At 36.7% G+C, this 14,138-nt stretch overlaps 1 protein-coding gene across 1 annotated transcript in view; it reads left to right on the top strand.

Annotated features, from left to right (window-relative positions):
• The window catches only part of PLA1A (phospholipase A1 member A), a 444,480-nt gene that overhangs the window by 158,657 nt on the left and 271,685 nt on the right, over positions 1–14,138 (top strand). The window contains exon 6 of the mRNA XM_044071493.1: positions 11,419–11,508. Coding sequence (XP_043927428.1) covers positions 11,419–11,508 — 90 coding nt within the window. The remainder of the gene's footprint in view (positions 1–11,418; positions 11,509–14,138) is intronic.

Genomic DNA, 14,138 nt, shown 5'->3' on the forward strand with positions numbered 1-14,138 from the left:
GCATTCAATAACTGAATAGATTAACTTCACTCAATATCTTTGAACTTCTTTGAACGTATGGCAAACTCCCTCCATCCTTGACCAACAAGGATGGCCAACTGAGTTATCTAATAAGCATGTTTTGTAAGTCGATTTAAAAGCAGTAATGAAAGAGTTTGTAAACATTCAAATCCATGGATATTTAAATGTGGGGCAAGAAAACAATGTAACTATATTAATATTGGCAAGTTTATCATGGTGGATAAGAATAATGTAATCCGTTATTGTGAAAGGCACTTTGACTGCAATACATTTAGGGTGATATATATATTGCTACTTGTTTGCCATGTCCTAAGTTTTATATAGGCAAAACAGACACTAGATTAAAGAAACAAATATATCATCAACATTATGCCATTAAAAATAAAGATTTACTTAATGATTTAGTGAAGCATATTATGGCCTGTCCAGAATTTAATACATTTGTATTTTTTCTTCTGGAAAAAAATATTTAAAATGAAAGCACGGGTTTGGCAAAATGTTCTGCTATTTAAAGAATTTTACTGGCAATTGCTGTTAAAATCATAAAAAAACAGGTTTGAATAATAATTTGTTTTAAAACAGAACCATACTCAGATTTTAAGATTATTTTTGGTAGTTTTAGTCATGTGCTTTAAATAAATGGTATTTAAGGAGTATGTCAGTGCGGTTATTTTATTCTAAAGAAATCCTGTTCCTGTATGAGACAAAATAAATGTTGTAATATATACTTTCTGGGATATAATAGATGTTTTTGTTGAATTTTTGTTTTATGAAGTATATTCAAGAAAAAATGAGGATATTTTTGCTATTTTTTAATAAACTGAGTATATACAGAAAGGGCTGCCGGTCTGTCCTGATACCAAATATTTTTGAGGTCAGTGATCTTTTTAGTTTGGAAACTCTGAGGTCTCTCAAGTTGAGTTATAGAGAAAAACATACCCAAACACCCATTATATTCAAGATGAGATATGACTAATGGGGAATTAAGACATTTTTGGATCTAGAGCAGATGCTTTTGGAAATTAGATAGTAGAAGGCTTTCTAGACTTCTGATGGGACATAATGGTCAAAAGATAAGGAAATAAGAGTGCCTAGATATCTTATAAGAATGTGTTATAGGAGGGGTGGGTAATCTGTATGGCATGGGAAAATGTTGGGTTTACCAAAATTACCAACAACATTTAATTTTAAGTCATAAGTGTCCATTTGCCAGTATTATGTAAAACAGAGTCCAGTGCAGTCCCGCAGTGCTCTGTGCTGGGACCTGTCCTGTTTGGCTTCTAATTTTCTGAAGTAAAAGCCAATGCCAAAGGGCTCTGGCTGACAAATTTGCAGATGACTGCAAGTTAGGGGGCCTCATTGAATCCTCAAATGATTTAACCATCCTACAGGAAGGTTTGTCTCAATAAATAACTAGTGCAAAAATCACGGACTAAAACTAAATGCCAAAAGTGCATTATTGTATCCTTTTGGAAGTCATCTACCCCAGGGAACAACCACATTGACAATATGCCCTTAAGAGCTAACCCACTTGTTTAGGATTTGGGAACAAATGTGTAAGGTGAACTGACTTTTTACCAATATGTGTCCACTGTTAGAAGAAAGTCCTTCTGTATTGCACAGCTTATAAACAAAGGGATTGTGACTACTTGCTCCCCATTACTCAGCGCTCATTAGACCAACCATTGAATACAATGCCCCCTTTGTCATGTATCTGTCCAGCCACATGGAACAACTGGAACACCCCCATAGATACCTTACTAAAAGGATACAAGGCCTAAACCAAATGTCATATATGGAATTACTCAAAGCCCTGTCACTATACTTGGTGTCCTACAGAGGGTTAAGAAAATGACCTGTGTCTGGCATATAAGGCATTCTCCAACTCAGTATACTGCAAATCAACAAGTCAAATGGCATTAGAAATATTCAGTTTGGAGGGCTAGATATACCTCTTAGAGGATATCACTGCTCTGCAACAGACTCTCCATCCACATAAAATAAAGCTCTTCCTTGTCCTTATTCAAGCACAACTTGGATCTATGGATGAGTAATAAGAAATTAACTATGGAACTGACCCCTGTACTTCAAATGGACTCATCTCAAATTATTTGTAGTATGATCCCAGTTATTCTCACTATGGGTAATATATAATTATTGACATTGGATGAGTAAGGCCAATCTAACACCAAATGGCATAGATTTGTTTTAGTACCAAAAGGGATACTGGATAAGCTTAAAAATGGCCAGCAAGGGCATTTAGTATAGTACTTAACTATGAACCTATATATGCCCCTAATTGATAATATGGTCATGTAATTTTTGAGGACTACAGTTCCAGTACACTCATTTATGGTTGAAACCCAATCAATTCTACTTCAGTAATAAGAATAACACAAGAATGAAATTATTTCTTGAGGATCAGGTAGGTAAATTGTTTTTATACCTTTTATTTTTTTAGAAAAGTAAAGAATGAATAACATATACCTACAAACCATGTGCAAAAATTAGTAGCCAATATAGTGATCATGGTAATTAGACATCATCAGCATGACCAATATATCTAGTGTTTATAGTAAACATATACATATCCTGTTAATTTTCTGTACACCGAGAACATACTAACTGGAAATATACCAATTGCAATACATATATACTCGAAAACAGCATAAAACAGAACTTCTGAAAATCAGTTCATATTTTTTTATTTTCTTATTTGTTAACTAGGTGGGTGAACTGGGGCAAAGGCTCTTCAATGCACAACTCAGACTCAGTCAATAAGAAATCAATAACCCTACAAATATTCTGAAGGGAAATAGTAAATAATTACAACTGTACAAAAACATAAACAAGAAAGTAAAATATAAATGTATCAGTGCATTAGAGGTAAGGTACAAACCAGCTCATTTACACCAACAGCAAGAGGACTGACACAAAATAATAGATTAAGACATGCACCATTATTGTTTCCACAAATTCTTAAAACTATTGATGCATCCACATTAGCCATTAAATATATATATATATATATATATATATATATATATATATATATATATATATATTATACTCCCTTAAGCTAGCACTACAGCAAATCTTTGTAAACTTTCAATGGATTATAAATAATTAGCCAGTGCTATTACGTAATATTCTGGTGTAAGAACTGGAAAAGATCCTTGGTGGTAGCAGTAACCAAAATAACTATAGCTGCTTCCCACTTTCCCTACCATTTTCTGGTAAGGAATGATGCAAACCAGTAATAAACTACCCTCAAAATGATCCAGACTAATAATTCCTGCAAGGTTTGCAAGTAGAGGGTGCAGGTTGTTTAACACCCTAATTGCACTACTAAGATTGGGATCCTACCTCTCAGTCTCACTCCAGTTATTCTTCCAGTGTCTGGTCTAATAGCAGCTGACAGAGCAACCAATGACAAGACTTAGATATAGCACAGAAATGGCTGTAAAACCTAAATTACTTACAATGAAGAATATTTAGTTACTGAATACATGCAGCATGATAAATAGGATGTTAAATAACTGTTTTGAGTGCCAGGCAAGCACTATCAGAAACACCAGTGTTGACATAGGTCTCAACCTCTTAAGAGGTCAATGTGGAACACAGACCCTGACAATGTGTGACAAACAGCCAAAATGTGGAACACAGTGATTTCACACTGCGCGAAAACGCACCATTTCCCCTGTGCTAAGCTGAAATGGTTTTTCAAGCAAAATCCTTCGATTAACAGTACCTCATCCTGGATATCCACATCACCATCTGCAGTAATTAAGATCTTCTGTTACACACTAACTCCAGATAGCAAACCTTCTCATGGTTCAAGTCCTCAACCAATTCCGCTTCCTGTCTACCCTGAAGTTCAGAATCTTCCAGGCTGCACATAGCAGATTTAGATCCCTCATGAGTGTTACCTTCTTCTTTACACTCCACTCATTTATTCTGTTCTCCAGTCTCTCATCCCACTCTCTTTATGTATCTGATTGGTGACACACTGTATCATTCCATGAGGTCTTCCCAGTTTCTTCAACCTTCACTGTCATGGTATTTAACCTAGCTTCTAACACTACCTGTATCCTGGCGCCATTCCTTGTCTAGTGCTCTTCCTTCCTTTCCAATTCTTATCTGATGGCCTCCATTTGCAAACTTCTACATCACCCATCTCTCCTTTTTTGACATTCTGAACAGTTTATATCCAGCACCTTCATGTCTCACTCTCTCTTGTCATTGGCCCTTCTTTCCATGATACCAGCAATGTCCACAGCCCATCCTGCATCATTGTTTGCAGCTCTTCCATATTCCTACCCAAACTCCTTTCTTTGCAGAGTAAGGGTACCCAGCCATAATCCATCTCACACTGTTACTTCCTAAACTGTCTACATTTCTTTCCACCTTATCTTTACTATGCATTCACCTATCCTGCTCATCTGGTATCATTACTCTCCCTCCCCTTTCCACCTTATTTTAAGGTGCACTCACTGAGGATTACCTTTCCAAATCCTGCACTAAGTGAATCTGTAACGTCTGTGTAAAGCTGGTGAATGTCCCTTCACAGGGATGGTCTCTCTGTCAGGTGATCTCCCATCCTCCTACTGCCCCTTGTTTACTGCGGTAGCCAACCATTATACTCTGTAATCCTGTTTCTCCTGTGTTCCAAGAGGGCTACCTACAAACTCCTTTCTGACCCTCTCTGATACCCTGCTTGTATGATTATGTCTAGTAGTTGTAAATATCATAACAAGTGAATACTCTTTCCACCATCTAGGCATCTTAACAGGCCTTCTAGATGTATTCTGCTCTAGCATTGTGTTACATAATCAATTTTTATACTATTATTTTGATGAATTTAAGTAACAAACCTAGGGAAGCATGAATTTCTTCACATAATGTGTAATGCACCTAGATGTAAAGTGAAATGTTTTTTCTTCTCATCTGACCACCTGAGCACATTGTGGATGCTGATAAGAGCTTTCTTGGCTAGCATCAGACATTGAATTAGTAGTAATTTCATGAAGCCACATAGACTTACAAATGGAGTCCATTCCTGTAATGGTATTAGAAACCCAAACCACTTGGAGACATTAAACCAAGAGATAACATATTTTCAGCATTTGCATTTCAATATCCATTTCAGTACTTTGAGCAAATTCTTACAGACATTCTTTTGAAATGTAAATAAGGAACAATGAAAAATCACTTCTAAGTCATTATCTAAAAGATTCTCACAACTTTCCCTAAGACCAGTTGCCCAGACACTCGTCCAAAGTTTTCCACCTGAATGACAAGCAGACAGTTAAAGTTCCAATAATGCAGACCAAAGGTAACTTTCTTGCAGCTGCAGACCATGAGCTTGACTGCGACATCCTGAAGCTATCTTACGTAGGAAACATCAGCATGCTGATTGCTATTCCACACAAACTGTCTGGAATGCAACAACTGGAGAAGAGACTGGAGCGGGTGACGGTTTTTGTGCCTCTGTGATGTCGTATTGTTGGGAGCTGTTCCGCATTAAGAGTGTTGGTTCAGTTTTGCACATTCTGATTAGCTATTTTCGCGGTATATGAGCCAATCAGAATGTGCACAGCGGAACCAACACTCAATGCGGAAGAGTGGAACATTGTGAGCTCTATGTCTTAAATGCGGTGCGTTACGCATAATCCTGAGCACTTGGCAGCTCAGAGTGTTCAGATGTTTGACTTGACATAATACAATGTGTTTGAACAGCTATTAACACCATTACTACATGCCAGACAACAACAGTGACTATATTCAAGGTATGACTGATGAATCCCCTACTTATTGCCATAAATGAAGTAATACCATCTGCCTCAGCCAACATTTTTAATAACAGTAATAGGGAAAATGTTTTTAATGACTGGCATTCCTAAAGTTCATCATAGTAGGCAATGAGTCACCTTTCAACCAAGTCCAGTTCAGGTTGTTCTGTGGTAGTTTACCCACTGATCACAGAAGAATAGCTCTATGTATGCCAGCAAGATAATGACAATTTATATTGGTTTATAGGCAATGCAAAGCAAGCAAAACTGGAGGTAATAAAGCTATTCCTCAGAAACAGTATGTTTACAACTTGATTCATAATTGTGGTTAGTCTCACAGCTGCATCTTTCCTGACAAGGCGTATATTTTAATTACAGCAATATTTGCAAGTTATCTTCTTTGTCACAGTCCAGTCCTAGACTAGATAAGCTACTGATACAGAGAAACAGTCACCAGAAAGACAAAATTCAATCCTATAAAGATGCCAAGAGACATGCCAAGGTGCACAACCTATATGTGTGCCAGTTAAAGTTAGTGAAAGATCTGGCGCAAAACAAGCACTCCACTCCTTGCTACCTGCAACCTTGTAGTGTTAAATGTGTCCAGGATTTTGTGATCATCATTACAGATGACAGGCATAACTTGAAATGTCAGCAAAGTAAGGTGGTGGCAGATAGGAGCAAGTTGTGAGGTTTTTATCCATGAATCTGTGATGGTTATGATACTGGGATGGTGGCACCATATCCAATAAACTTGCTGTGCATACTCATCATAGATGCCTCCAGGATAGATCCTACTGCCTATATAGTACATCCTGGGGTTTGTGTCACTGGCTACCATAAAAACTATGAGAATTATCAAGAGACCATTTGTGGTCTAGTTATTTGAGTGAGTGACTCCTTGGTTAGATTTAGCCAAAGCTTAAAGGAATGTAAGGTAAGTAAAACTGTACAACTAGTCCAGCAGGTATAAATGCTCATTGATGAGTAAAGATGTGTATGGATATGGGGGGTTTAGGTTGTTGTTGTTACCTCTGGGGTGGTAAAAGGTATACCAACCCATTACTAAACTCCAAGCAGCTGACCGACAAATACACAAGACAAAGTGAGTGTGAGTGTGAAAAGTATTATATAAGATAACAACTAGCGCATTTGTAAAATTATATACCTTTAGGATGTAGTTACCTGCCTGAAAGTGAGGCAGAATCTTTCTTTTTAATTTGAAGAAAAGCAGGGATGCTTGAGCAATGGGAGTGCAGGAGGTGTTTACAGCTATATAAAACCTAATGGTATTTTTTCCTGTTAATACTTTATGTTTATAAAAAGAGCAGGACTTGCCCTTCTCTGGAGAGCACCAGTATCAGTGTACTCCGATCTTATTCTAGTGGACTTTTGGACAAGTGTTTGTATAACTAATTAGAAATCTGATCTAAGAATGTGTTTATGTTCATAAGAATCACTAACATTGCTTCCATTATTTTGAAACATGACTAATGCAGGAACAGCAAGTTACATTCATGGTAGAAGATGGAGTCAGACTGCTATGACAACAGAACTACAAACATATGTCTGAGTTACACGCAAGCCCAATTTAGTTTGATGACTGCACTGGATGAAAATACCAATATTTTTAATAAAAGCTCTGTGGCTGCACTTCCTGCTTTAAAAGATTTGTGCCTGCACTATATTTTCTTCCCACAATTATGGGATTATTCTGCTTCAAATATTTTTTTTCTGTCATTTATGTTAAATGTTTCCAAATAGACTCAAAGTTAAGAACTAAAAATAATATATATTCACTAACAGTAAATTCTACCTTTAAACCTTTGCTGTTGTTAATCACATTAAACAACACTTATTCATCGGACAACTACTCTTTGATCAACTGTTTCCATACCGATTATGATTTCTGTAAGCAGACAGGGTAGTGGACCTTAACCCAAGTGTTTCCTGCACTGTGCCATAATTGGGTACTCTGTTTGCCATGCTGTGTCTACTATAACTTGAAAGACCCAATTTTTTGTGTGTTGAAAGGGGACGAAGTACTATCCTTCTATGCATTCTGCCTGCAGTTCTAACCCCCACCCCATGTACCTACTTATGTTATTTTAGTGCTCAGTGTGATATTTACATGAACATGCAGTAATCCTTTTGACTGTATACTTTTCTTTGATAACAGGTACTTTTGGGACACATTTAGACAAATGGCATGTATTCCAAGATTAAGTACTCTTGTCAACAAGGCATTTAAGTCTGATAGTATCAGATATCTTGTAGACAAGGAAGAGACCAGAAACTACTTCAGTATGCCAGATATGGAGGAATATGGCATTGACTTAAATATAATTTTCTAAAATCATGTTGTAATCTCTTCAAACTACAATTTTGCTTTATGAAGTCCCTTAAAAGTTAATGAACTATGTATTATATAAAACTGGACATGGTGTTACAATGGCTAGAGCTCTGAAATAATTGTTTTTAGTTAATGAACCAGTCTTGTGGATAGGTATAAAGTTTGCTTGCTTTTATATCCTGGCATGGGTCAAGGTGAGTAAATCTAGGCAGAATGCAATATGATCATGGGAAACCATAAATGTTTTATTTTTGTAATTGTGTCCTAAGTGTGAATGGATTGACTTCATGCATTTAAAACTTTTAGCCTCCTTTTGCTTAGGGGTGTTCATCAGGGATGTCAGGAAGTTAAGTTTAATAGACAATGCCTTTTGAAAATAATTTCTGAAAAGTTCATCATTGCTTTGGTTAATGTTTGGATTGAAGAGAGCTTAGATCATTTATCTGAGAAAAGATCATTGCTCCTCAAAATTTCTTGTCTATCTAAGTTTATCAAAGAAGACCCTTTTTCTGTTACTGAATTTTTACATAGTTTTGTGTTGTGCCAATAAGGGATATAGACCATGTACCATCCCAATATTTTAACAGTATCTTACTTTTAGCTATCATCCAAGGGAATCTGTTGCGTTATATTCAGAAGGTATTTAATGCAGCAAAGTGACTCAGGATGCATTTAATAGCTTTGGCAGAACATTTAGTAGCTTTATGCACACTTGGCAATCTGTCAAGGATGTACCATTGAACAGAGTGGTGATATGTTTGCTGACCTTATCCTCTCAAAGTGGCTATGGCATGTTATGTGCAACTGAGTTGAAGGAACTCCGCTTTGATTATAGACTGTAACACTTGGGTTATGGCCTCTTAAAGTTGTTGTTGTTGTTGTTTGTCTTTTGGCTTTTTCCCGGTAAGGGGTCGCCACAGCGGAACTCCAGTCTGCTAATGATTGGCAGGAGATTTTTTATGAAACACCGAGGAGCCAGCTCAATGCCCAACCTTCAACAAAGGCACACCCATTTAAGCACGCATGTCTTTCAAACGCTACCCAACCGCAGAGAGGACATGCAGACTCCACACAGAAGACACTCCCAAGCCAAGCTGAGAATCGAACGGGAGAACCTCTTGCTCTGAGGTAACAATGCTACTGTCATACCAATATTCCTGTTGCTGTGATGGAAGTTGGCTATGAAGAAATATTTGTGTTATTGAATGCACAGCCAATTCTTTAGTTTTATGATGAAAAATCAAGGATCAATGTTACAAACAAATGATCTGCAAAGTTAAATCAGAGTTTATAAATGAAGTACTATTTGTATGTTTTGGTTCAAGATTTCTCTAAATTCATCTTAACGTGTCATCTTATAAGCTATGTCAGTGTCACTACATAGTTGCATTCGTTCTGGACAAAACTACATAATGATAATTGTGTCAGAGTTCCAGAGGGGAAAACACATTGCTACCATGCTAAAAAGTGAGACCAAAATGTTAATACATGAGCAAGTAATTGGAATAAGCTGAAGTGTGCCGTCAGAAAAAGGTGAAATAAACACTGCAAAAAATTAATTACAGCATTTGACATGGTTTTCAGACAGCATAAAATAAATAAAAATCTTGCTCCGGTTTTCTGACAAAATAATCCTGCTGTTCTAAATGAAAAATGATTTGTGAGAGGAGTCAACCAATGATGAGGTTGGATGATGGCATTCAAGGCAAGGGTGGATTATCTTACTGTAAGGGAAACAAGTACAGTATGTGGATGTGTTTGCTATATGATGGTGTAAGACATAGGGATGGAAATGTTTCCTTATCATAAGGGAAAAGTGACAGGACATGTTTTATTTACTGCATCACTGAAAATAAACAAACAGATCAATGGATGGTTTTCTTGGAATATCTACTATTGAACAAATTATAACTGATTGAATTCAATCTTTATGATCCCAAATTACTGACCTTACAGGTTCTGTGGCATGTTTACAGTAATCAGCTCTACAGTGAGATTGCAGTTGCACAAACCACTGTCTTCACTCATCCAGAATATTCTGTTTTTTTCTGTGGTTGTGTAACCATGGAGGTAGTGCATATAAGTAGGTGGTATTGGTGGTAAAATCCTCAATATTGGTGACTGCAGGAGGGTTTGACTTCTCTGAAAGAAGATTTGCTAGTAATGTCACCCGCAGTTTCACTGAGTGTGTTTTATGACAACTTTAACTGATTTGGTTTGCTGTTGGGTAGTAGGCTTCAAACTTTTTTCCCTACAGGTAGACAAAGTTTTAACAAAAAAAAATATATATATATATATATATATATATATATATATATATGTATATATATATATATATATATATATATATATATATAAACAGACTGCAATCTTATTTATTCCAGATGAGGGCATTAACAAAATTCATCATAGACAGAACATCTCTTCACCCCTAGAAAAAGATGTGATTTTGATACTGCTGCAGTAGAGGTACCCATTGTGCCTTCATTATACCTAGATGTGGGCAGTGATGGGTGAACTCATGGCCAGAAGATTGTATACATTTGAACAAGAAGAGCACTGCTGTACTATAGTCCTACATGAAGAAGCTCTTCGCGGCATTCATGTTAGAGTCACTTTCACGGGTTAAGGAGCCTAAACTGATGAGGACAACATGAAGTAGCATGTTTTGTGCATGTAGGATCATGGTTGTAGTGCAAACCTCTTTTGAAAAGGACAAGGTGACAGCCATGGTAATGAGGCACATTCCCTTTGCATCATCTGGTTTGTAGTTTTTATGTCAGAACAAAAAACAGGCACCCACTATGTTGTGCCTGCAACTGTCAGTTGCTGAAAACTTCTGCTAAGTAATTGATAGCAACTTGTGGCTTTTTAAATTCATCTGATAATAAAACTGCTTTAGGTCACACACTGAATTAATGCTTATCATGGATAAGCCAAAGGTGGCTTGCTGATCTCAGGTGGCAGTATAAATTGACTTTAGACTCAGTGATGTAATAATGTATATTTCTCAAACAATCATTAAGTGCAAGTATAGAGACTGAAGAGGAAAAGCCTGTGGGGAGAATTCCTTAGACATGCATCCACAAATAAAAAACAGAAAAGGAGATCTGAAGTTAGGATCTATGTGGATTCTTACTGAATGTTTTTAAATAATGCTGAAGACTATAAAATATGTCTGTGTATGAAATTGTTTATGTCAATATAAGCTCATATGTATGATATGTAACTTGTATTTGCTCCTTTTTTTAGATCTGGGAATAAGAATACCAGTTGGCCACATTGACTACTTTATTAATGGGGGCAAAGACCAACCTGCATGTCCAAGTAATCCATTGTCATGTAAGTGACAAACTGCTAACTTCATACCATATTTTTACAAAAATCTTGAAATACCAGGATTAACCTGTAATGACACAATGCATGCTGTTTATCTCGTGAACACAACATGAATTGTAAGCCTGGTGTCTGTTATTAATATTTTTAGTGTTGGGGCGTCCTATTATCAGTGCAGTCAAATGATTTATAATGAAGTTATTGTCTTAAACACATTCTTCAAGATGTGAAAACCAGTCTAAGGAGAAAACATAGTATGTGTTATTGTAAAAGACCACTGAAAAGTTTAATGCTGTTTTTCCTGGCAATGTGTTACTGACACTTTAACACTTATTAAGGGATCATTTAATTGCTTTCTCTTATCATTTTCTTGTTTGAAAATGTCATGTTATTCAAGCTTGATTTGTGATTATAGCCTCAGCTGCTAGACTAGGTCCTTCATCAGCCATGCCTGCATTATTGTATGTTGTTCAATTTGATCAGCTGTGTTTTTAAAACTGGTAGTTGTGACATGATATTACCGCAGAAGTATTTTGCCACAGGTGTCTGTATATAAGAATAAATCATTGACTTGGTTGCTCTACAGCAAAGTATACAATGTATTTTTAAAAACTTCCTGGGAGAGTTGTTGTAACAATATTAGCATGCAACATCATCTGAATGTATCTTCCCAGCTTTATGGCAACTTGCAAGATTTGCAATCATATTGTTCTGAAACTGAGGTACTTTTATAAGTAAAATTGAAAACTAGCAATAAAAAAAATCTCAAAAAGAAAATAGCAGCTTAAAGGAACCTCTTTAATCCAATAACGTGGTAAGCACTTTCATTCACAAAAATCTGTGAACTTTTACAGACATCTCTTTGCATTCACAACCTTACTTAAATACAAAATTTTAAATGTGATGCAGTTATCTGCATATTACATCACTTCCCCTTCTAATTCCCAATTTATTTAAAAAATATATACAAAATTAATAAAAATACATGAAAATGCATGAAAATACAATATATACCCTTTCAAGCAAGATTTCCCACCTTAATATTACCACATTATCGGATTAAAGAGGTTCTTTTAAGCTGCTGTTTTCTTTTTTTCTTTTTTTTAGTACTTTTATAAGTATAATCCTGTACTATGTGATTATACATATCGTGGAATATAAGATTTTTCAAGGCCAAAGACATGCAGTCAGTCAGACTCAGAAAATGGTGGAAAATGAATCACAAATAATGCAGGAGAAGTAGTAAATCGTTCAACTGACACATGCTGTGCACTCAATTGTGCACTGAAACATGCTGCACACTTAATTGTACGCTTACAGATTGTGCAACTGAAACATGCTGTGCACTTACTTGTGCACATATAGATTGTACAACTGAAACATGCTGTGCACTTAATTGTGCACATAAAGACAGCTGTGAGTCACATAAAGGTAAGCACATTACACATAACATAGCAGACATAGCCATGGAATATGACTGAAGATGGAAAAAACATCCAGAGCAGAATGTACCAACATATACACACTGTGGCCAAATGCATAGCCATGTTATTTAAAGTGCAGTAGTTTGATTTCTGGCATCAGTGACACAAATGAACACTGACAGGAAAAGACTCATCTACTGTATGAGACTGTGCAGCCAGATATACCAGAATTTCCAGTGCACACTGCCAAAAACATATCAATGGTTCAAGGCCATTCAAAGAGGATTATGTAACCATTATCTGAAGTGGTTTACTATCAAAAGATCTAAACTTACTTGGACGACAGATGAATGTTTGACAGCTGTAAGTTTGAAAGTAATGATTTCTAACATCCTTTAATCGACAGTCATAACACTGTAAATACTGTGCTGTCAGATATATAACCGTCGATCAAACACATGTCATGGAAACAATGAGACGTCTATAGTAATGCACGTAATTGACAGAGGCGCACAATTTAAAGAGCCATCAATAGTAGTTGGATAGCATATGAGACTGGATTTACAACGGTGGGTGGCAGCTTATACAGGGTAAGTGTAGTAGCGTCAAAGAACTGTAAAGTGCTGTACAGTTGTAATGATAGACATAGTTAGTGATATCTATGTATCCCACATATAGGTCATAAGCACATAGTGAGCATGTCGGACGTCAGAGACGCAATCCCACGTGTAATGGGGTCCACATGCACCACCACTGAAACAGAGAAGGGCAAGAAGCTGCTGAATATAGATGGCTACTAGTACTACTTGGAAAGAAGTAGAGGTAGCAGGAACTACTGGTGTTGCACTAGGAAAATCAAACATAAATGTAAAGGCTGTTGTGTAGGAGAAACCATAGCAGAAGGTGAATGGCTGTTAAAAAGTACTGGCCATTTTTATGGTCCCACTCTGGAGAGAGATGAGGAAGCACAGGTACATTGTGACATTAAGAGACGTGCTGCTTCCTGTCAGGAGACCCTTTCAGGATAGTTTCTGAGGTGATGGCAATCACCTCCACTAATATAGTTGCCACTCTGCCAAATACAGATGTTCTGAAACAGTCAGACTATGCAGAAAGAGTAGGGAGGTGCAAGGCACAGAAAATATCATACTGAGGGACTTGACAGCAGATATGCTGCCATTGAAGTCTGGGTCATTCCTAATAGGCCGGGGT

Source organism: Protopterus annectens, chromosome 5.part0 (assembly GCF_019279795.1).
Source record: "Protopterus annectens isolate FY-2018-M chromosome 5.part0, PAN1.0, whole genome shotgun sequence".
Taxonomy (NCBI): domain Eukaryota; kingdom Metazoa; phylum Chordata; order Ceratodontiformes; family Protopteridae; genus Protopterus; species Protopterus annectens.